Genomic DNA, 25633 nt, shown 5'->3' on the forward strand with positions numbered 1-25633 from the left:
AGCTAGGAACGGCATGGCCATCTCCAAAACTGGAAACACCATGGATGGAATTCAGTGTTGCACTATGGCGAATGTCCCATTAACACAAGCATTGTTGCTTGCCAGGCAGAACAATCACACCTTTACTTCTCCCATGCACTGTTCTGGGGATAGGGCTTCTCCCAACAACACCAAGCCCATTTGGGGGCATGCGAGGGGGCATGGAGGGAGGAGGGGGAAGGAAACCCCATTGCACAAGTGGAAGCCCTTTTTGCTTAGGCAAAGCCTACAGCACAGCATGTCTCCTGTTTTGTCCCTGCATAATATTTGATGATGGAAAATGCATTATATGACATCATCATGTTGTGAGTTGACTTACCCAACCAGCAGCTAATACAGTGGTACCTCGGTTTACGAACTTAATCCATTCCGGAAGTCCATTCTTAAACCAAAACTGTTCTTAAACTGAGGCACGCTTTCCCTAATGAGGCCTTACACTGCCAGTCCCCTCCCCACATAATTGATCACATGACAGGGTACATGGACACCATTTGAATGGCAGTGCCCATCGACTAGGAGTTGGCTCCTATGCTTCAGGATCAGCCTGGATCCAGCTGTTGGCCAGGAGCAGAGTCTCTCCCATTCTGTCATTCACAGTTTTGAATGAGTTGCTAACAGAGATCTGTGTGGACACTTCCCTATTCACCTGACCGTCCTCTAGCTGAGTCACAGCTGCATACTAGGATGAAGACAGGGTGAAAGCTGTGAGGTCAGTACAGTGCAAATGCGCCAGCAGGAGCACTGGATTGGCTCCACTAGCATGTTTGCACTACATCAACTTCGCCAACCCCCTCACCTCTCTTCCTCGCCATCCAAGACTGCAGCAATGACTCAGCCACACATCCTGAGGGCTACCGATGAATTTTGCTTATAGCAAAGTTGCTCTTTAATGAAATCGGAGTAAAATAAATAAAGGAGGCTAAAATAAATCTCAGTGCATTTAACTAACTATGTTTAGCATGTTTGCCCATAAATTTTTGTATAATTCACAGCTACCTGCACTCCTCCCCTTCCAGGAGTGTCTTATATGTAGCAATCTCAATATCCAGAGCCAACTTGGTGTTCAGAAGTTCATGGTAGTCCCTCAGCAAGCCAGCTAGGTTGTCCTTGGCCTTCTGCAGGGCTGTCTGCAGCTCAATATGCTTATCTCGAGCATCTTTAAGAGCACCATCTCCACGGTGCTCAACATCACAAATGGCTGATTGCAAAACATCAACCTGTCAAGCAAAACAAAACAAAACAACCTGAACTGATTTAAGAGGAAATTCTGTAGGGTTATGTGGTGACTAGGGGTGGGTGAATCAGCTAATTTCTGTTTCACTCAGTTTCTCATTTTTCTACCATTCAATTCAGAGTCATTAACAAAAAAGTTAAGTTCTGATTGGAGGGAAAGGATCAAAACCAAGAAAGAAGCCACCCACTTAAATCCAGACAGTTCAAAGGGTGGCCAAGACAAAAGAAGAAGAAAGGGCTGAACTCTCCCCTCTCTGCAAACCACTTAGATTACTTATTTTGGGAGCCATCTTGGAGGCCTGTTGTCATATTTTAAATTGTTAGCTATCAGTAGCAGCACCTGTGTTGGGATGGAACTGACCTCCTGTCACTAGTATCAGAGCTGTTTACCTGGCCAGGGCTGGGCTGGGCTGGGGCGGCAGTGAGGTCAAGGTCATATGGTTGCACTGGTGAGAACCGGTGAGATTGGTGGTAGCATGCCTGATGGTGCAACTACCCAATCATCATCTGACACCCACCCCACTTCATCCAGGGCAGAAGCTTTGCTCCACCATTTGCTCTGCTTCTGATATTGATACTGATACTGATACTGATACTGAAACAATGGCAAATAAGATCACCAGTCAGATTTTGCCACAATGTTACTGAGGGCAGCTCAGTAGAGAGGAAAGAGAAGCAGGTCAAATTGACCAAAGAAGCTAGCATCCCCCCCAAAAAAGTTTCTGTGCTCAGAAAGATCTTCAAGGGAAATACGTGCTTCAACACTGAAGTTCTCAAGAAATAGTAAGGTGTTTTGCATAGCTGCCAAGTCTCCCGTATTCCCCAGCCGAAAAAACGGATTTTTTTTTGTTTCCCCCCGGGTTATTCTGGCGCGGCGGCCATTTTGGAACTGGGCAGAGCAACATCAAAAGTAGCTTCTGAGCATGCAGTTCCCAGTTCCAAAATGGCGGCAGCGCTACTTCCGGTCTGCTACTTCCAGTCCAGTCCCTTATTTCTCAGGCCGGAACTTGGCAGCTATGGTGTTTTGGTTTAGTCTGATGTCACTTGTAGATATGGTATGGTTGACCATCTGCTCCCAAATAAAGACATAGCATGTACCAACTTCTCTCCTACCTGCTTTTTAATAGCATCATTCTCAGACTGCAACTTATTGACCAGCCTGGTCAGATCGGCAATCTCGTGCTGGTTTATCTTCAGATTGTCTGAGTATTTCCCTCTTTGCTCCTGGAGCTCTTGGAACTGGTACCCAGAAAAGAAAAGGGTGTTAATAAGATAATTGCCACCAAGTGAAATCTGAAAGCTCCTCTTTGGGTGAAACATGTGAAGGATGCTTGAGTTTCAGTAGGGTCTACCGAAAGTTTGTGATGAAGGGGATCTGCACATATGTAGATTTTTATTAGCTATTTACCTTTCTTAAAAATAAATTGAATTCCACACTTACAACAAAACATATAGATATCTCAAATTATAAGAACAGTATAGAAACAAGGCAAATAATAATAATTGGAGAAAATATAAATTATAACTAACAAATATTCCCAGAAAATATTGTAGTGAAACTGTTGAGGACTGTGAGAGACTTTGGAGACCAACTGTGTCCGCCCATGTTTATAAAACAATGAAATAATAAAAACTGGCAAAAACCAATCACATCTACACTGGTTACCAGCTTGCTTCCCCTCCCCCCCCATCACATCTTTTTCTAGAAAAATAGTACTGAGTATAGTGTCTTGCTGATGTGCTCTTTCACATTGGTTAAGGCAAAAAGCAAAAAGGTTCTTTGACCCAGCCATATATAGGACCCTGTACAGATTTCAGAAATAAAAGCTAGAACAATGAACTTCTGCAATGCATTGGTTCCACTTCAGAAACATGATCAGCCTAATTTGGAATATCATCAGTTTAGATTAGCTAAATTTTGGAAGCATTCCTAGACTTTCATCCAGTAGTTTTCCCATTGTTGTGACAGTAAATGTGTGGTCTCAAAAGTTGCCTGCTCTCCCAGTTCAGTGCAATGCACCTCTGTCCTGGCTTACCCTGTTTTCATACAAAGCATTGACTTCTTCTTTGCTCCTCTGGGCGATGCTCTGATACCAGGCCTCAACATTTTTGATGATGCTGTCAACATCCAAGCCTCGACTGTTGTCCATTTGCAAAAGGATATTAGTGTCACAGACATGGCCATCCAGTTGTGCTAATTCCTGCAATTCACAAAAAGTCTGCATGTGAACGAGAAATCAAGGGATCTCACACTTCTAGCGTTAGTTTCTAAAAAGCGAATTAGATTAGTAGATGGCACCCACTAATCTAGAACCTCTAACCTAATGAACCCAAGGCTCAACAGATATGAATTGTAAAAGCACTCTGCATCGGGCTCAAAGGTAGTGGTAGGAGTATATTCAAACGTCAAATTATACAATTTAATCAAACTGCGTGGTAGATTTGATGGTTTCTGTTGTGTACACAACAGTTTCGTTCTTTTTTCTGCATTCCAAAATCTTAATAATTCCCATTACATTCAGATATAATAATCCCTTATATAACAGCTACAATCTAGTGATTTCATTTGTGTTGGTACATTAGGTAATGGTAAAGGGACCCCTGACCATTAGGTCCAGTCGTGACTGACTCTGGGGTTGCGGCACTCATCTCACATTATTGGCCAAGGGAGCCGGCGTACAGCTTCCAGGTCATGTGGCCAGCATGACCAGAGCAGCACATGGAAACGCCATTTACCTTCCCGCTGTAGCGGTACCTATTTATCTACTTGTACTTTGACATGCTTTTGAACTGCTAGGTTGGCAGAAGCTAGGACCAAGCAATGGGAGCTCACCCCATCGCGGGGATTCGAACCGCTGACCTTCTGATCGGCAAGCCCTAGGCTCTGTGGTTTAACCCACAGTGCCACCTGCGTCCCTTCCACGTTGGTACATTAGGTAATTTATAAAATTTCAAGTGTGGAACTCTAATTGTAATCCTTATTCTTTCCTGCGTGTGATGTTTTCTCATCCATACATGGTGTTATATCTTTCATTCATACAACTGTTGATGGTTCTGTCAAGCCTCGGAAGAAGCAGTTATCTCACAGTTTCCAAAAGTCACTGCATCACTTTGTCCCATAATTCGGCTTCCAGCAAACAAACCGTCTTTGCCATTTTTCCAGCCTAGGAAGAAGTCTGAATCCAGACTGCAAATAATTAATCCAAAAGCTTCTATTCCCGCAGCTGGTAGTTTCTCTTTTGTCTGAACATATCTCAATCACTTCTGAGACAACTATTCACCATTTCAGTGGGACACTACCTTTCCACTGTGAGTAGTAATTCACCAAGGAGAATGCACTCTCATTCTGCTAGAAGACCGAGGTCATTACTTCAAACAAACCTCAGGCCTGTCTTCATAGCATAAAGGGCTACTATGTTTACACATTCAGTCCATGAGTCTCTATATCTAAGACTGAATCATACTTGTTGTTTAGTCACTTAGTCGTGTCCGACTGTTCGTGACCCCATGGACCAGAGCACGCCAGGCACTCCTATCTTCCACTGCCTCCCACAGCTTGGTCAGACTCATGCTGGTAGCTTCGAGAACACTGTCCAACCATCTCGTCCTCTGTTGTCGCCTTCTCTTTGTGCCCTCAATCTTTCCCAACATCAGGGTCTTTTCCAGGGAGTCTTCTCTTCTCATGAGGTGGCCAAAGTATTGGAGCCTCAGCTTCAGGATCTGTCCTTCCAGTGAGCACTCGGGGCTGATTTCCTTCAGAATGGATAGGTTTGATCTTCTTGCAGTCCACGGGACTCTCAAGAGTCTCCTCCAGCACCATAATTCAAAAGCATCAATTCTTCGGCGATCAGCCTTCTTTATGGTCCAGCTCCCACTTCCATACATCACTACTGGGAAAACTATAGCTTTAACTATACGGACCTTTGTCGGCAGGGTGATGTCTCTGCTTTCATACTTACCTCCAAATAAACACATCTGCGGAATTCAAATTCCCGGCTCAGCAAATCCACTTTCCCCTCCAGTTCTGTCTTGCTTAGAGCGAGAGAGTCTACATCCTAAAGAAGATGGAACTGCTAATTAAACATGAACAATTGCTGGGATAATAATGGCAAGGCCAGCTGCAGGTTGGAAATGTTCAGAACAAGTAACTAAACATTCAGAACAGGCAACTGCTTATACCCTACTGCAAGTCCATGAAGCAAGAAGATAAACAAAGATGCTCTCTTTTATGACTGAAATACATATAAGCCTTCAAGAAATGACAGCCCCAAGAATTAGAGTGGGAATAAACACACACCTTGTTCATGGTGAATATTCCCAGGGTTCATGAATATTCAACAGGTATTTGATGCTTGGCAATCCAGAATAAACAGAATGCAGTACAGGTGATGACCATTTTGCACAGGGGTTCCATTCCTGACCCCCACACATGTCGGTGAAGCACACATAGGCTCACCCTGTCCATCCGTCCCCATTCCACCCCTGCCCGCTTTTCAGGCCAATTCCAGGTCATGTGTCCAGCTGCGTGTCAATCGGATCTACATAAAATGGTCACTGCCTGTAACTGGTAAGCACTAACAGTAAAAGCAATTGATAGTACCTGACACATAGCATTGATTATTTGACCATCTTCCATGGCAAACAAACAGAGCCTTTGTCAGTATCTGAACAGATAGGCAGAAAGTAAACAGTATTTTAAAGAGTTTTTAAAATTTGCAGAAGTATAGTCTTGGAGAGACCCTAATCTAGACTCAGGGGCCATTGCTTAGCAACATAGAGAGGCTAGGCCTGATGGCTCCATCTGACCAAAGACTTTGCTCCAAAGGTTCTTACATGAGCAAAAAAAAAGGCTTTTGCAAGGGTTTTCCTACAAATTGCTCTGATTTTTTTCATCCTACTGCAACCCACAACCCATACCAAATCCCTTGCAGTTCTAGAGAGCGTCCTAACCTTAGGAAACAGATTTGGGGGGGTGCAGGAGGTTTGGGTGGTAGAAGAGTCAGAAGCACTATTGTATGAAGAGTTATGTTTGCTCTTGTCTGGATCCAACCCAAAGAGATGTGTGAAGAGGCTGGAGAAAGGCAGCTTAGGCCTCTGGAGCAATTTCCCATTTCCTGGCTTTTGGCCCTGACTTCCTCAGGAAATAACTCGGGCTGGGTTATGGTACTGAGACTCATCTGGTAGGTGGCATTCTGAGGGTGACACATAGGTGCCAACTCCCTGGGGCTTTGTGTGCCCAAGCACCCACGAAATTCCCCATGAAGGGGTCGGGCACCCACAAATTTCAGTGTCAGGGCCATGCGCGCTGCATGACACCCACAACCCTTGTCATCCATGGTTGAAGGACCAAGCTGACACTCCTGGGATGACATGAGAGATTTCCTGCTCAGAGGTATGACTGCCGTGTGGGAGATGGCAAAGTGCAAGTCAATGGTTGAATTGCTGGCAGGGGTTGAGCGTTGCCCCCAGGACACGGACGCAAATAAATGAAGGACTTAATTTCCAGTGAGACTTTATGCTCCATGTGAAAACCACTGAATCTGAACACCAATCTGAACACCTTACCTTCTTGAGTAGTACAAATTCATTTTCTGCTGTTGTACGCCTTTTGAATTCCTCTTCATATCTGTTGAAACATGAAGGAAGAGCTCTTTGCAACTCAAAAGCACTTTTCTGTAAGGTGCACAAGAGCCCTGTTCAGGTGTTCAAAGATGTCCCTCCTGTATTTAATAATAATAATTAATAAGAATAAGAATAAGAATAGATGTTTAAAATGCAAATTACTTGCACTTCAGTTCTTCTACTAGTTGTTGGATGGCATCCTTTTCATTTGCTAGATGTTGCCTTTCATTCAGTAAACCGTCTAGCTCCTTCTTCATGTTGCAGAGGAAACTTTCATAGAGTGGTTCAAGGTTTTTCTTTGCTGGTGTGACATGCTCTTGCAGGAGGTTCCACTTTGTTTCAAGAACCTTGTTCTGCTGCTCTAGGGTTCGTACCTGTTTCAAAACAAAGAACCAGCCAAATGATACCAAAATACAGTCAATCAGAAAACAAACCAAAGAGAAAACCTGCTTTCAGAACAGGCATTTAAATTGCTTTTTGTGTGTATTGCATTTAAAGAATAAAGGAACCCTGTTGGATTTGTCCAAAGAGCTATTTGACCAGCTCTGGGAAGTACAGAAGCGGAATATGAGCATTATAGCATTGCCCCTTTCTTTTTTCTTCTTGATTCTGGAGGCACTATATATAACATAGTGACTCTGTCAGTTGCTAGTGAAAACTTTATCTTTCATGAATTTGTCTAACTGCTTGAGATAACTCTCTTTTATCATTCATTTCAGCCTCTACAAATGTGCATAATCCCATGCGCAACCATGTGCATGCAGTTTGATCCCATTGATTGCTTGCATGATGATGCAGAGCCATTTTTAAAGTGATCCGAACTAAAGGTACCCATGCCATGGGCCTGATTAGGCTTCTTATTTTGAGTTAGGTCGAAAACATTTGTCTTCTCACCTTATCAATGAAACCAGCAAACTGGTTGTTGAGGTTCTTCATCTCTTCCCTCTCATGATTTCGTACGACATGTTCCTGTGGATCAACTCCCAGATGTAAAGGCTTCAGGAGCTTCTCATTGATCCTGACTCCATGGATGCCATCCCCCCTGAAGTTAGAATATCCCGCGAAAGGCCCGCAACTTCCAACAGAGTCATAAATTCTGGGGCCGTAATGACCCACCCTGCCACCAAACCCCATGCCCCCATAGCCACCAAAACATCCAGCGCCATAGCCACCATAAGAAATTCTTCTGCTTCCGCCCAGGTTAGAAAGACTTTGGCTGCTGAAGCCACGGACCCCATATCCATCTCTGACTGGATGGCGTACAGAGGCGACATATGTCCTGTGCCCGCCTAGTCCACACACAGCAGACGCCGAACTGAATCCCCTTCCTCCCATGAAGGTCCTTGCAGCAGACATGTGATGAGTCATTGCAACAAGCTGGGATAGGCTAGTTCCAAGAAAGCAGGTGCAGCAGAAGCCAAGTGGAGAGAGCAATCCTCTGCCACAATACCTCAAAGCCAACTCTTATATACAGCTGAGGAGCTGGCCTTGATTGGTCTAACATTTTAATTTTGGAGCATGCATGGGTTTGGCTTGCCTCAGGCCCAGGAATGTCCTTCGACGTACAAAACATAATAGTGAATGCAAACTTAAGAAATAATGAGAATTTTTAAAGAAATTGCTTTGTTTGCAAGCTTGGCTTGTAGGATATTACACTTGAGAATCATTTCCCTCAAATGCAATAATTACACTTTAGGCAGAAAATTATGTAAGGGAGTCTTCCTCTTTCGTTGACCACAGCTGATAACGTTCTGCAGAGTTGCAAGTCAAGGCTGTGCTTTTAGGATCTTAATTTTATTGTGACTGGCCCTTTTTCTCGGAGCAACAGGTAGAATTCATGCTTGTTGCTTCTTTGCCATCCATTACCGCATGCAAAAAATAGCTATCCTCAAAGTTTGTTTATACAAAAAATAAATTAATTAAAATGTGAATAAATGGAGACATAATAAATGCACAGATGTGTCAAGTACTCATTCGAAATGCACATAGAACTGTGGACTAGGGAAAAGATGGATTCTTATGGCCCAGTTTTATTTCCAAAGCTCTATTGATTTCTGTGGGACAAAAATGAGTGTCACAATGCGACTAAAGCAGCAATCTGATCTTCTGTGAAAGTTCCATTATGCACAGCTTTGTGCCTCTTATTTATTTAAGTAGAAGGAACACAGGTATAACCAGCTTTCTTTGTTTGACTTAGGCCATATCTGCACTGTACATTTAAAGCAGTCTTATACCATATAAGCAGCCATGGCTTTCTCCAAAGAATCCTGGGAAGTATAATCTGTTGAGGGTGCTGAGAGTTGTTAGGAGTGGCCTATTCTCCCCATAACAGCTGCAATTCCCAGAGTTTCCTGGCTAGAGGATTGATTGTTAAACTACTCTGGGAATTGCAAGGCAGGCATCTACAGTGTTGGTGCTTAGGTACCCACTTCAGATTCACTTGTTCCCCCAGACTTTCCCAGAGGGTGAGCCAGTTGTGTTCATGTATTAATCTGAATGACTGGTTTGTGGTGCATTCTCTATTTGTTTTATGGTTGCTGATTTCTATGCTGCTCCCCACCACGATACGTTTCTCTCAATAGGATATGTGTCTCAATGGGACATTGTGAACTGGGTAGACTTGATTGATATAGGCAGTAGACAATAGGTACAAAGCTCAAACCTGCCAAGTTGCTGTCCGAGAAATAAGGGACCGGGCGGAAGTAGCAGACCGGAAGTAGCACTGCCGCCATTTTGGAACTGGGAAGAGCATGCTCAGAAGTGACTTTTGATGCTGCTTTGCCCAGTTCCAAAATGGCCGCCGTGCCAGAAGTCGCACAGCAGCCATTTTGGAACTGGGCAGAGCAGCATCAAAAGTCGCTTCTGAGCAGGCTCCGTCCAGTTCCAAAATGGCCGCCGCGCCAGAATAAACCGGGGGGAAACAAAAAAATCCATTTTTTCAGCTAAGAACAGCTGGAAAAACGGGGGTTCCCCGGAGAATACAGGAGACTTGGCAGCTATGACAAAGCTGAGACAGAGGTCTGCACCCAGTGGGCATTGCTGTAGTGAGAGGAGGCAGAGAAGGGAGCGCCAAGCTCTAGCTTAGCCCTGACCTAGCAGCACCTTAGTTAGGAAAGACACAGGGTGCTTGCATGGGCAGGCACAGGGGCTTCTAACCAAGTGGGGGAGGTTGAGGTGCCAGGTACAGGCTCAGGCCAACTCCATTTGAATAAAGTAGAGAGATTGATGGTGAGGACGGGGTAGAGGTTGATGAGAAGAAAGCAGGCTGAGCGTGGACCTGAGCTTGGGGTTAGACCAGTTCCCCCCCCCCCCAAAAAAAACTTGGGTCTCCAGCTGTTTTTTGGACAACAATCCCATCATCCCTGACCACTGGTCCTGCTAGCTAGGGATGATGGGAGTTGTAGTCCAAAAACAGCTGGAGACCCAAGTCCGGGAAACACTGCGTTAGACCTACACTGGCATTATGGGTAGCATCAGTGGCAGCTTCTGAGGACTGTGTAATGTGGAGCAGGAGGGCCAAGGAAGGGGCTGAATGGCTGAATTGGTCCCAGTGCTATAAGACTTGGGGTGGATTGGTGGGAATGAGAAGATCTGGCGGTTGTTGGCTGGGCAGGTAAGATGGAAAGAAGGTGGGTGGTCCAGGAGGCAGCTCACGGTCTCATTCCTCATAGCTGATTGTGTTGAGTGGGTGCGGTGAGAGTAGCTGTTCATCTTTGGATCTTTCTGTGAAATGTTCATTTGGGTACTGGGGGTGGAAGGTTTTTGGTTTTTGGTTTTTTTAAAAGAGGAGCAAGGCCAGAGCTAAGCTGATGAAAGGGTTGGTGAGCAGCATGAGCAAGGACGCACTGTCTCTCCTGACTTGCTCAGTGCTGGTGGCATATAAATTGTTGCTAAATAAATAATTGCTAAAAGAAATGGGATGCGGTTCAGTGGACCGCTACTACATACACTTGTGCACACTGATAAAACAATGTAAAATGACAAACTTGATAAATTGTACATACAACTTGGGGGGGGGGGAGTTCCAACATTCAACAACAAGACATACTGATGTGATCATATCTATGTGATCAAGACTACTTTGTTACTGTACATTAGGAATGGTGGCAGAAGCAAAGAAACTGTAACAACTAAAAGACTAGGGAAAACTATGCATGCCCCAAATGTGGGATTCATTTTGCAAATCATAGTTAAACCATAAGAATGTGGACTTTGCATTTTATTGTTTATGTTGATTCCTTTTTATTGGGTTTTGTAAACCGCGCCCAAATTTCTGATATGATCTATGCAGCGGTATATAAATTAACTACATAAAAAAAACACAATTCACGAGGCATGGAATGCAGGGCAGAATGAATCCCTGAAGCAATAAAGGAACTGAAAATAGGACATTATCATCTCCTTCCTAAGTGTTCTCTTCCTTTGTTTTGGTGCCTAGCACAGAACAGATGATGACAATTCCTCCGGTTTCTTGTAGCTCTTTTCAAATGAGATTAATTAAATTTGCTTAGGGGGGAGGCTCTGTATCTGCAGTCACAACAAACCCTAAGGGTCCTAAGGTGACAACCCCCACCCCCACCCCCAGGTATCTTTGGGATGTTAAAATAGCTTACTGCACTGGGTGTGGACTTGGAATTAATCTGAGGAAAAGAGATGGGAAAGGAAAAGGCACAAACGTTGCTTTCAATGCTGAGTTATAATATGAAACATGTTATCATCTTGTCTGGCAGGAAAAGCTGATCCACACATGAGGCAAAGTGAGGCAATTGCCTTGGGCAGCAGGTTCCACGGGGCAACAGATCCCAATGGAAACCTTTATTACCTCATTGTTTCCAATGTAGATCTTCACTTACCCCTTACCTAGTGGAGAGGGAGCGCCATTTTGAGGTTCACCTTGGTGCCAAAATATTTGGCTCTGCTAGCAGGAGAACAACATGGAATATTTTGAGTCATCTCTACCATTTTGCTTTGGACATGACTGCCCCATTACTCTTTGATGATGGGAAATTTAGATAGAGTTGCTGCAAATCTGTCTCCCATCTCTAGATTTACCCATCCTTAATAGAGATAAATAATAACACACACACATACACAAATGAGCAGTATCGTTTCTTCATACAATTTATTATAGATACACCAGAAAAGAGTTGGCTCTTGTAACCAAAAACAGCTGATGGCAGAGTGTTGCATTTGCAAACTGCAGGTGCCCACAAAGGAAAATTTGGCCTGATACACACACTGGAGATTTAAGACAGAATGCATTTTGTGCACAGAAACAACTTCAAATGTGAAATAAAAGGTGAAATAAATATTGTATATTCATTTCCCACATTTCCACTCCCACCAGGGCAACATAGAATGGGCTGAAAACATTCTTTTTAAGCCAACTCTGAAAAAGACACCGAAAGCCTAACAATGCAATGCCATGCAATGCAATGCAATGATGAAACAACAGCAAGGAGGTGCTTATTGTGTTGGCACAGCCCCTCCACATACAATCCTCCCACCTCTGCTCTTTCGGTTGGTTTAGCTCCCTCTCTGCTGTGTGATTGGCGTCACACCCTCCCATTCACATGCCTGTCATTTTTACACAAACTCTCAAACTGCAAGGAATGGAAGGCTCGTGAAACAGTTCCCATGCAGTTGCAGGCATGTGTTAAAAGACAGGGGATAGACTCCTAAAGAAGGACCACGACTACTTTAGTACAGTACTCAATAAACTTCTCTCTTTTCCTGAAAATTGACTTTGCTCATTTTGTGTAGCTGCAAATCCAGAGGGTCTGGATCAATCCTCAAGTGGGGTGGGTCTCACATTTTAGAAAACTACCAATCCACTGATCCCAACTGCTAGAGACCAAGGTTCCTTCAGTCCCCACAAAGTTGATAGGCATTGCCATTCAAATGGTGTGCATGCACCATGTCTTGTGGTCGATTATCCAGGGCAGGGCTTACCTGCCCCCTCCCATATTCTATTCAAGTTGGTACCTCTGTCCCATACTTTTGAGCATGCCCTGAAGCATCGGTTCATTTTCAACTGGCTGAGTCCTTTTTTTGCAACTGTACTACAGTGTTTCGCTCCCACTTGGGTTGCAAAAGGTTGAAGGGCCAGCAAGGGAGGGACGAGGAAGCGCATAAGCCAGGACTTTGCAAGCATTCATTGTGGATACTCACATAACTCTTCAAAACACAGAATGTTTGCAAAACCTTAATGGGTTTTCAAGGCCAGAAGAGTACCATTTGGCCATCTTGGGCTTATAAGATGTTGCCATTCACTGCAGAGATCTCCACACATGCATGGGAATTCCTAATGGAGCTTGGGGACTTTGAATAACAAGGCCAGGAAAGGGGGCCCTGGAGCACTGCTGCTAGCCCTGGGCTAGGGGGGGTTGTTGATGTGATTCCCTGTGAAGCATTTTTTGTTCCTGTTGAACTTAAGAACTCAGCCCACACATGGCAGCCTTTCTGCAAAATCACAGAACTTCTAATCAAGATCAAGCAATTATTTTAAACCCACAATCCAAATCTCTTAATTTGTTCTGGACTACCTCTTGGACTATCTCTCAGCCTCAACTCCTCATCTGCGAAATGGGTCCAACATAGGCTCCATCACAGGAGTTACTGAAGGAACCACTGTGCACATGGAAATTTCTATGGAAGATGGTGATGATGATGATGATGATTTTTGTGTTGTGGTTTATAAGATGCATTTCTTATTGGAAGCCTCTTTCTTTTCTTCTTACGCAATTTGGTCCTAGCCTTGGGAACTGAGTGTTCACATCCTGCTGCTTTTGCTGAAGCATGATGACATTTTCATACCATGGTTGCATGAATGTGCGTGGCAGCCTACACCAGCTGAGTTACCAGCAGTGGAATAGCCCCCAGCACATCTACCTGCCACAATGTCAGTGGTACAGCCACCAGTTGTACAGTGAGCACCCCTGGGTCTCTGAGCTGCTCTGGGGGCATTGTTGTTGCCTCCACCACTGGTGATATGGTACCCACCGGCTGGGCGGAAATCTTCACTTCCAGGGATGAACAGCCTACCCACAGGTACATTTCTCGAAGTGTATCCCGCCACATGGCACTCTGCATCTCCAAGGTCCGACTTCTGTCTCTTCCCTGGGCCCCCAGGGCTATATTTCCCACTTCTGCTGCTGAGCCCTCTGCTTAGAGAGGCATATGCTGGTTCATGGCCACAGTCATCAGCTACTTTGCCTGGGTTAGGAAGCACCGCTGCAATAGTAATCACAGTCATGATCACAATAGTATGACAACAGCATTCTTGGTTATTTGGGTACAGCAATACTGGAACTTCCCCAGAGATCTAATATAAATTTGGGGAGGCTCTTTTCAGTTGAGTTTTGCATGCATTTCGTCCCACCGGTGCAAATTCTGGCATCTCAAAGGCTAGGAAGGGCTTTACCTTAATCTTAGAGAGATGCTGTCAGTTTGAGGTAGAGAATGGTACTGTGGCAGAGATAGGGTTGCCATACTTTGAAGAGCAAAAAAAGAGGACACATTAACCAACTTCTACTTTTAACTATGGATCACTATGGTGACTCTACCCTTGAAAAACAGGACACATCCAGGAAAAAGAGGGCATATGGCAACCTATGTACATGCAGCAGAACGTGGTGGTGGAATAGATCATTGCAAATCACAAGTTTTGAATTAAAAATCAAATACCTGTCTCTTCCCTGCTTTCTACTTGCAAATAATGTTGGTGCTGGTGTTTGTTTCAGAGGGACAATTTCCCCCTTGGCAGTCTTAAGTGGTTCAGCCTTCCACCACTTTAGGACACTTAACACCTTATTTCCACCTCATTCTGTTGCACATGCCAAAGCCGTATCTTATGTTCCCACCCAACGCGGGTGGCGCTGTGGTCTAAACCACAGAGCCTAGGGCTTGCCAATCAGAAGGCTGGCAGTTTGAATCCCCTCAGTCCCTGCTCCTGCCAACCTAGCAGTTTGAAAGCACCTCGAAGTGCAAGTAGATAAATAGGTTGCGCTGCTCTGGTTTGCCAGAAGTGGCTTAGTCATGCTGGCCACATGCTGTCTGGAAGCTGTCTGCGGACAAACACCAGCTCCCTTGGCCAGTAAAGCGAGATGAGTGTTGCAACCCCAGAGTCGTTCGCGACTGGACTTAACGGTCTGGGGTCCCTTTACCTTTATGTTCCCATCTAGAGAGCAATCTTTGGAATGTCAACAGGTAAAGTTTGTCATTACTTACCTACACTTGCAAGGTTCCCTGAAAATATCCTGTTTGGGAAAGAGATGTAATATAGATCATGTGAGAAACTGCATTTTCTAATAGAGGTAGGGGTTATATTCTGATAACTATTTATCTTTCCCATTTACCCATCACCCTCTCCACTTACAAAATGTATAAACTACTTTTCCCTGTAGAAAATGATCAAAGCAGTAGACAAAAGTGCAACAGCAAATAGAACAGGAGACATGAAACAGTAAGCGAAGAGAAACAAGGAGCGTTCAGGCAAACAATAACACAACTGAGTTGGGTTTGCCACATTTAAGAGCCCTGTGTGGGCAGAAAAATAGTCAAAGCTGGGGGGAAATATGGGAGAAACTCACTTTGAAAATGTTGTCTATAAGGTTAAAAGATCATTATTATAAGTTAGTTTGGAGATGTGGAGATGGTATTTAACACCAGTCCGATTAAATCAAATAAACAAGGAATATTTAGTATTATGTTAGAGGGGATGCCAGGAAACCGGGACTTAGGGTCACATGTGGTGGGGGTGTAAATATGCACAATTTGGGGGGCAAAGGGTGTTTAAGGAGATAACAGAAATCACTGGGTTAAAGCTGACCAAAAGTCCAGAGGTAGTATTATTATCAATTTACGATGGGGTGGAAGGTTTGCAGTCTATGAAGGACTTGCTCACAAATGTATTGACAGCTGCACAAGTTATTATAGCTAGGAAGTGGAAGGGGCAAGGTGAATATAAAATGGAAGAATGGTATAAAGAGGTGTGGGATATAGCTATTAATGATAAGTTGACATGTGCTATTAAGGTAAAATGGGGAATATGCAGGAGAAATGATTTTGAGGAGATATGGAAGGTGTTTGTAGAAGTTGTACTGTCAAATGGGTCAAACCATCGCAAGAGGTGTTGAAATTTTGGGAGGTTGGATAGTTACAATGGAATGGTCTCATGGGTGGGGTGCACATTTTATTCTTATTTATTTATAATAATACTAATAATTTATTATTTACACCCCGCCCATTATTATTATTATTACTTCATTAAAATAATCATAATTATTTTTTAAAGCCCTGTGTGGGCCACTGCCACATTATACTTGAAGAAGCCACCCAACATACACTGAACAGGGAGCTAGAAGCCATCTTTAGAGTGTACCTATATATGATACAGGGACCCAGGTGGCGCTGTGGATTAAACTTCTGATCAGCAAGCCCTTCTGATCAGCAAGCTCTAGGCTCAGTGGTTTAACCCACAGCGCCACCTGGGTCCCTCTTATGCAGGTATATAGGTATATATTGTAATTACCCTGCCCACCATCATTAGTGGTACAGTTCCAGTTGAGCATGTTTTAACTGGTCCTGGATTCAGTTGAACTAGACAGCTCAGACAGTGACAGTAACTTTTCTATATCCCGTAGGAAAGTAGTCAAGGAATACCTGTTTTCTTCTCCCTCCAGCAGTGACTTGTATGTAGCTATTTCAATATCCAGTGCCAGCTTGTCATTCAGAAGCTCCTGATAGTTGCATAGCATGCATACCAATGCATCTTTAGATCGGTGCAAGGAACTGTGTAGATCGTCGTATTTCTCTTGTGCATCTTTAAGGCTGCAGTCACCACGCTGCTCGGAATCACAAATGGCCAACTGTAGACATGCAACCTGCCAATTGGTAAAGCAAGAGATTCTACTTTCCCTCAGACACTGGCTCATTGAAAACGGACATTTAGCCTTGAAAAATCAAATTTCCACTCATCGTCATCAGATTCATCTGAGAACTTTGAATTTTCAAAATATCAAGATGCACACCCAAAATTCCAGCATGTTGCTAAAAATAAATAAATCAGTGTATCTCTAGTGAAGGAAGGAAGAAGCTGTGGACCTTTGGATCTTGCTAGTCTACAACTTCTATCAACTCTGAGAATTGCCAGAATTGGCTAGAGATGGTGGGAGTTGGAGTTCAACGACATCTGGGGTGCCTCAAGTTCCACATACCTAGTCTAAATTTGAATGAACCATGGATGCCAGCATGCCATGTTTACTCAATGGTAATGGGAATTAGGTTAATACTGTCTTGCATTCTTTGCGTGCCCAGACGAAGACCTCCAGACCCCAGGCGACACCCAGTCCGGCTAGGCAAAAACACTCCTGGAGAGTGCAAAGTAAGGCTGGTGTGGGGTGTGGCCTGGGCAGAGTTCCAAGTGGGCTGCATCCTTACCTTCCAAGTCCCGGACTGCAGAATCCAGGACCGGCAGCCCTGTGACACCGGAAGTTGCGTCGACCTAACTTCCGGTGTCACTTTGCCCTTCTATGGGCACCAAAAATGGCCGCCGCCAGCTTCTAAAGTCACTTCTACGCATGTCAGGAAGTGCGTCAATGCAACTTCTGGTGTCGCTCTGCCCATCGATGGGCACAAAAAATGGCCGCCGCCGACACCGGAAGTTGCGTCTATGTACTTCCGGGCATGCGTAGATGCAACTTTTGAAGCCAGCGATGGCCATTTTTGGTGCCCATAGAAGGGCAAATTAGAAAGAAAAAAATGGCCGCCAGCAGTAAAAAAAATAACGGAGAAAAACGGGAGACGAAGTGATACGGGGGACAACCGGGAAAAGGTAAGTAAAAACGGGGGTTTCCCAGGGAAAACGGGGTACTTGGCAGCTATGGCTGCATCTGTGGTTATAAAGCAATGCAACGAGTTTTGCATATATTACTGAGTTGCTGGACATCAGTAGCAAACTGAGATAGAGCCGGTACCACACATATTGTATCTTCTGGATTGGGCACAAGAAGCTGGCTTTAAACCATGGCCAACTATTCAGATATGATTCTTTTTTATTAAGAAAACCAACTTCATTTGTCCTGTTTTTACTCCATTGAAACACTTTTGTACAAAAGGAAATGTGTACATAGGACAGCTGAGATAGCTTCCTGCTGGTAACAAGAGGTTGCTGTGCCAAATTCCCCACCCCCACCCCCAGACAGCAGATGTTTTCCCTTGTTTACCTGCTTCTTGGTTTTTTCCAGTTCACACTGCAGTCTTTGTACCATCCGGCTGAGCTCTGCAATCTCTCGCTTGTTGATCTTCAGATCGTTGCTAATTTGGCATCTTTGGTCCTGGAGTTCCTGGTACTAAATGCTCATAAAATAAGTAACTATGATGTACAGACATTATGCCATTTAATTGCTTTCCACAGACACTTCACATCTAATACCTAATTTCACACACACAACACAGTGATGCTGTTTTCCAGGAAACAATGCCATCACCTGTTCCACTGGTGTGCATTGTGGACCTCAGGAACTGTCAGAAAGAGTGTTTCCATTTCTGAGTAGTTCCATTCACTAAACCGTGTATTATAAACTTGGTGTCCTCCCCCTGTTGTTGGACTCCAGCCATCAACATACAGTGGTACCTTGGTTTAAGTACTTAATTGGTTCCTGGGTGCCATTCACTCCCTGAAAAGTACTTAAACCAAGGGGCGATAGCGCGCGTGCACGAAGCACCAATAGAGTGCTTCTGCGCATGCGCGGACCGCGCAGATCGCTTCTGCGCATGCACACGTAGCAGAACCCACCGAAGCACTCAAACCGCAGCAGACTTAAACCGAGTTATGACTGTATATGTTAGCTGTCAAAGGCCAAGGTAAAGAAGAAGAAGCTACATACTGGAGATACCAGATGCACCTCTGTGGGGTGGCAACTTAGGGGCTGCCACAGAGCATGTCCTCTCCCAGAGTGCCACTACCATCTGACCTGAACAGATGTGATTGTAAGAGTTGAACAATTCCAGTAAAGTTCCTTGTTGTCACACATTCTAGTCTTGCATGGCTCTTATAACCCATGGGTAGGCAAACTAAGGCCCGGGGGCTGGATCCGGCCCACTCGCCTTCTAAATCTGGCCCACAGACAGTCCAAGAATCAGCGTGTTTTTACATGAGTAGAATGTGTCCTTTTATTTAAAATGCATCTCTCGGTTATTTGTGGGGCATAGGAATTTGTTCATTTCCCCCCCCCAAAAAAAATATAGTCCGCCCCCCCCCCAAGGTCTGAGGGACAGTGGACCCCTGCTGAAAAAGTTTGCTGACCTCTGTAATAACCTTTGCAGTCACAAATACATTTTGCATTTTGTAACAATATTATGAGCCCCATGGGCTTCCGTACAAGACGTCAGTATGGTTACTCACTCTGCTTTGGTACAAAGTATTCACTTCTTCTTTGCTCCTTTGTGCAATGCTCTGATACCAGGATTCGACATTCTGGAGGATGGGGTTCATGTCCAGATCTCGATTGTTATTCACCTGCACCATGACTGAAGCCTGACACTGAATCTGATTTTCCAGCAGAGCAACCTCCTAAAGTTTGAATATCCATTAAGCATTCTCCATTCTTCACATTCCCGAACAGTTAAGAAAAATAATTTACTGATGTCTGTGTTACAAATGCTTAAGCTTGGTTTGGGGATTTATTTGTTTATTTTGAGCATTTATTAAACCCCCCCCCCAAACGTTTCAAAAATATGAAATACAAAACACAATAGCAAAACTATTATAACAAAAACCCAATAAAATCAATAGCATATTAGAGGAGCAACATGAAACCAAACACAGGGGATGAAGACATGCAGTTAGAATGTCTGAATGAATAGAAATAAGTCTTTGCCTGCTGCTAAGATTACATCAAGGGAGGAGCTAGGCAAGTGTCCCTGGGGAGGGCATTCCACAACTGGAGGTGACCCAATTAGAAATTCTGTGAGCCCAGGTGTCAGCACTGGGCATACTGGGGCATCTGCCAGGACCCACCAGGGAAGCGTATTCTGTAGCAGGGCTGGCACTACAATGGGGCAGCCATATACCAACCAGCTACCAATCTAAACAGCTGTTTGGCTCCTAGCTCATTGTGCTGCTGGATAGGCCCAGCCACTACGTAGGGGGAGGCTGTTGGCTGCAGCTGTGCCACTACGAGGGAGAGCAGTAGTGGTGGGTGCCAGGAGGTTCTCCAAAACTGGATCCAGACCTGGATACCATGTACAACAAACAAACAAACCCCAAACAAACCAACAGCACCCATTACAATGTTATTATTGAACCATGGGTCATTACTTATGGGTACTTATAAACCCAGGACAACAGAAAGAGTAGACAGTTATTATGGAAGTGTAGAAAAGATCACCAGTCTTTAGGACAAGCCAACCCATTTTGGTGTGATAAATGCCATCCTCAACTTGGGGGCTGTTTCCAGAAGTAGAGATACACTATAGGAAACATATATGTCCTGGCTGCAAATTAAACAGTTATTTGACTTTCCCCAAGTAATCTGCTTGTGTGACCCCCTTCAATTAACCTGAGAAGATTTATATTCTGGGAGTCAAATAAACCAAATATTATATAGCAAATGCTTCACCTTTGGCTGAAAACAAAGGCAATATCTATCTCTATCCCACTCTATTCCATGGCCCCAGAATGGCTTACAGGAGTTCTCCCCATGTTATCGGTGAAAATAGTTTGGGGAAATTATAAGGGTCAGATGAAAATAAATAAACTGAACTATCCACACCATGCCATCAACCAGTCAGAAATGCCATCCAAACGAACAATCCACCCACCAAAAATGTCATTTGGGAATGCAGAATGTGTGAGATCAACTTTTGCCAATCCGTTGCTCTCCAGGTCTTGCTGGACTACATCTCTGTGTGCTGGCCATGCTGGCTAGGGCTGATGAGAGCTGGAGTCCAGCAACATCGGGAGGGCAACAGGTTGGGAAAGGCTGTGTGAGTTAGCTAGTGGGAAGCCATTGGCTTGAATCTCCAGGTGAATGCCATATGTACAGTTTGTTAGTTTCATAGATTTACAGTGGAACCTTGGTTTTCGAACGTAATCCGTTCTGGAAGTCTGTTCGACTTTCGAAACGTTCAAAAAGTGAGTTTTGCAAGTTCGATGGGGAAAATTGCAAAATGTGCCTCGGAAATCAGTTGACTTCCAAGGTGCATTCGAAAATGGAAGCATTCACTTCCGGGTTTTCGGCGTTCGGATTCCGAAACATTCAGCAGTCAAGACGTTCGAAAACCGAGGTTCCACTGTATTAGAACTAGGGCCATGTGCTCTTATTTTGCATAGTGGAGGATGAGCATACAGTGCGGTGACACTCATGCCCTATGTCAGGTGTGGGAAACCTGCACCCTCCAAACGTTGCTGAACTGCAACTCCTGTCATTCCTGGCCTTTGGTTACTCTTGCTAGGGTTGGTGGGAACTGTAGTTGGTGGGAACTTCAGCAACATATGGAGGGCCAAAGGCAGTGGCAGAGCTTCATGTTCCGGCACTGGGAGGCAGAGAGCAGGTGGGGACATGGCTGGTGCATGTCCCAGGGCGTGGTCATAGCTGCCAAGTCTCCCGTTTCCTCCGGGAAACCCCCGTTTTTACTTACCTTTTCCAGGTGGTCCCCCGTATCACTTCGTCTCCCGTTTTTCTCCGTTATTTTCTCCTGCCGGCGGCCATTTTTTCCTGATTTGCCCTTCTATGGGCACCAAAAATGTCCGCCGCCGGCTTCAAAAGTTGCATCTACGCATGACCGGCGGCCATTTTGGTGCCCATAGATGGGCGGGGCGACACCGGAAGTTGCGTCAATGCACTTCCGCTCATGCGTAGAAGCTACTTTTGAAGCCGGTGGTGGCCATTTTGGGTGCCCATAGAAGGGTAAGCGACACCGGAAGTTACATCGACGCAACTTCCGGTGTCACACAGCTGCCGGTCCCGGATTCTGCAGTCCGGGACTTGGAAGGTAAGGGCGTGGTGCGCTGCCCACAGGGACGTGGCGCGTGTCCTGGGGGCGTGGTGCACCGCCTTCAGGGGTGTGGCGCCCAGCGTGGGAGGCAGCTTCGATGGCACCCCACTGGGATTGTGATGCCGGGGGCGTTACACTCCCCCACCCCCTCTTCCTCCGCCAGTGGCCAAAGGTCTCTCATATGAGAAAAGGCTCAGAACCTGGACTTTCTCTAGAAGCTAATAGTGACTATTTCATTGGGAGATAATCAGTGAGAGGATTTCTTACCTCCTTTTATATATATGTGTGTGATTTTTATTAAATTTTCTGTTTTACAATTTTAAATACTCATTTTACATCCTCAAGATATCAATGAGTTCCCTTCTTCTCTTTCCATGGTTCATTTTACATAATCCCTGCGTATTTTACAAAAAACTATACCAATCAGTATTCCATTATTGCATCCATCAAAACTTATTTAGGATTTCTTACCTCCTTATGCACACACCTCAGGAATTGAGCCTCCCTCTTCATTGTTTCCACCTTGGCTTCCAGCTCCACCTTGTTCAAGAAAGCACTATCTACATCCTGAAAAGTGGAGACAGGAAACCTTCAGGTGCTTTTGGCTCAAACACAGTCAAAGAAGTTACAGTCATACCTCGGTTTAAGTACGCCTCGGTTTGAGTATTTTCTGTTTAAGTACTCTGCGGACCTGTCTGGAACGGATTAATCCACTTTCCATTACTTTCAATGGGAAAGTTCGCTTCAGGTTAAGTACGCTTCAGGTTAAGTACGGACTTCCGGAACCAATTACACTCATACCTCGGGTTAAGTACGCTTCAGGTTGAGTACTCCGCAGACCCGTCTGGAACAGATTAATCCACTTTCCATTACTTTCAATGGGGAAGTTCACTTCAGGTTAAGTACGCTTCAGTTTAAGTACAGACTTCCGGAACCAATTGTGTTTGTAAACCGAGGTACCACTGTATTGATATTCATTGGTATCTCTTGGGGTGTCCATTGGCTGTACAATGGTACCTCTACTTACAAATAACTCTACTTACGAATGTTTCTACTTACGAATGGAGCTCCGTCCGCCATCTTGGATGCAGTTTAGATAGGATTTTTTCTACTTACGAATTTTTCCTCCCAATGAATTCCTATGGGATTTGACTTACAAATCTTTTCGACTTACGAATGTGTGTTCGGAACGCATTAAATTCGTAAGTAGAGGTACCACTGTATATCTACCCTGATTTAAAAGGTGAATTGGGGTGATTCGGGGAAGGTTCTCAAATTTCTGAGTTGGACTGTGCTTTTAACAAGGTTCAGAGATGCCCTAAGCTTCCCAGTGGCTCTGTGACCTCAGCTGTCTAAACAAAATGCAGAGCAGTTGATTCATTTACTGAGAAATGAAATGCCGGCATACCCATGCCATGTACTTAAACTACACATCCAATGCACACATTTAATGCTCATGAGCTTCTGCAAAGAATCCTGGGCATTGTATTTTGTTAAGGGTGCTGTCAAGAGAAAACTACTGGCCACAATATTCTTGGGGGGAAGTAATGTATGGTGGAGATTTGCCCCAAGATCACATGACTCCTGAGAATTGTAATGGTTTGAATGATGGGTCCCAGAGATTCTCATATCCAGGGATGCTGTTACTGCCCCCTGAAGGCACCAGCAGCAGTCATTATTGCTCCTGCCACCACTGAGACAACATCAGCAGAAAAGATCAGACGGTGTCTGCGGAAAGGAGGAAGACTGGGGTTGGGGTTGGGTCAATTATGAGGTAATGTTTGAACTTCATACAGTTCTGAGCTAAGTTCAAAATTATCCTAGAAATAAGTGGGGAAGTTTGCTGAGAGAGAGAGAGAGAGAGAGAGAGAGAGAGAGAGAGAGAGAGAGAGAGAGAGAGAGAGAGAGAGGGGAGAGGGGGAGAGGGAGAGGGGGGGAGAAAGAGAAAGAGAGAAAGAAAGAAATGTGATGTATGGTCGAGACTCAAAACTGCTTTACATACAGTGCTTCCAGACAACCTGTTTATTAAGCATTTATCCTGATATGTTTTCAGGGAGATTAGACAATGTTGACTGTTTAACTGCAATCAGAATTTACCAATGTGTGGCTGAAGCCCACCTGAAAATAGCAAGTCACTCTAGAAGCACCCACAGATTAACTGAATCACAACGTGGTACACCCAGCCAAGGGAGATTTTTAAGAAATAAAAATAAATCATTGCAGGCTTATTGGGGAAGTGGAGGCTCTAATCTAACCCATTTATGATTTTGATTGTTTCTCTAAGGCAGAAAAGAGAATTTGAAAATAAATGAAAAGAAAAGAAAAGAGAATTTGCATGCTGCATGAGCACAGATGAATAATAATAATAATAATAATAATAATAATAATAATAATAATAATAATTTATACCCCACCCATCTGGCTGTGTTTCCCCAGCCACTCTGTGCGGCTTCCAACAGAAAAATGAAATAAAATAATCTATTAAACATTAAAAGCCTCCCTAAACAAATACAGATTTTTATGTACCTCTACCTGCTCTGTCTTTGAGCATTAACTGAGGTTAAAAGTATGCACAGACTCTCTTTTATGAAATGCCAGCACAAAACACCCTACAGCAACCTGAATTTCTGACCTTCTTAAGCAGAACAAAATCATTCTCTACAGCCGTGCGTCTGTTGATTTCCTCCTCATACCTGTTTGGAGACAGCAGATAAAGAGGGCATGCCATGACTTGGGTGTTCAACAGCGAAACCCCAAAGACTCGCAAATCTTCTGATGTGCACAGACTGAATTACATGGAAGTAAGAAGATCAAACCTATCCATTCTGAAGGAAATAAGCCCTGAGTGCTCACTGGAAGGACAGATCCTGAAGCTGAGGCTCCAATACTTTGGCCACCTCATGAGAAGAGAAGACTCCCTGGAAAAGACCCTGATGTTGGGAAAGATTGAGGGCACAAGGAGAAGGGGACAACAGAGGATGAGATGGTTGGACAGTGTTCTCGAAGCTACGAACATGAGTTTGACCAAACTGCGGGAGGCAGTGGAAGACAGGAGTGCCTGGCGTGCTATGGTCCATGGGGTCACGAAGAGTCGGACACAACTAAACGACTAAACAACAACAGGGGCAGACAGTTGCATCCTATGTGCATGACACGTCTGTGGTCTTGCTCACTGCAATAGATGGGGAAGGATCAAGCAAAAGGATAGGCATGGGGAAAGGGGAAAGTATTGTGAGTGTGCTAACTCCACCACCCCACATGTCCCAAGATGTTTGTGTGTGCAGTGGGGAAAGCTCCTGTCCTCGTGGAGTCTCCTACATGCTTTGGAATCCTGGTTTCTAAAAAGTTTTTTTTTTTTTTTATGTAGCTCAAATATTAAAACAGAACTTCATGAGACTAGTGCATAAAAGTTAAACCAAATCGAGCCAAGTGGAAGCCTGATTTATGAAATGCACAAAAGTTCCATGAGCGTGGGAGTTTTCCCCCTGGGAAACAAGGAATGGGTGGAGCTGGTACATCCATGTACACACTCTCCTCTCCCCAGTCCAAGTGCCTGAAAAGGGCTCCTGATTTCAATATACAGTAACTGAAAAGAGCACTAATATATTGGCTGCAATTCTAAACACAAGCAAGCCAGAGGACAGCCTGTGATTTCTTGCTCTAATACACAGTCTGCCTTTTTATTCACCTGCCCACATTTCCCCCCAGGAGCCAAGGACTCAGACTGTCTGTTTCCCGG

The 25633-nt window shown here is 44.4% G+C and overlaps 1 protein-coding gene across 1 annotated transcript in view; it reads right to left on the reverse strand.

Annotated features, from left to right (window-relative positions):
• Positions 1–1031: 1031 nt before the first annotated feature.
• LOC118081543 (keratin, type II cytoskeletal 4-like) overlaps positions 1032–25633 on the reverse strand; it is a 29440-nt gene continuing 4838 nt past the window's right edge. The window contains exons 3-7 of the mRNA XM_035108037.2: positions 24527–24587; positions 22366–22461; positions 3309–3473; positions 2386–2511; positions 1032–1256 (exon numbers count right to left, since the gene is read on the reverse strand). Coding sequence (XP_034963928.2) covers positions 1032–1256; positions 2386–2511; positions 3309–3473; positions 22366–22461; positions 24527–24587 — 673 coding nt within the window. The remainder of the gene's footprint in view (positions 1257–2385; positions 2512–3308; positions 3474–22365; positions 22462–24526; positions 24588–25633) is intronic.

The sequence above is a fragment of the Zootoca vivipara genome, chromosome 2 (assembly GCF_963506605.1).
Source record: "Zootoca vivipara chromosome 2, rZooViv1.1, whole genome shotgun sequence".
NCBI lineage: Eukaryota > Metazoa > Chordata > Lepidosauria > Squamata > Lacertidae > Zootoca > Zootoca vivipara.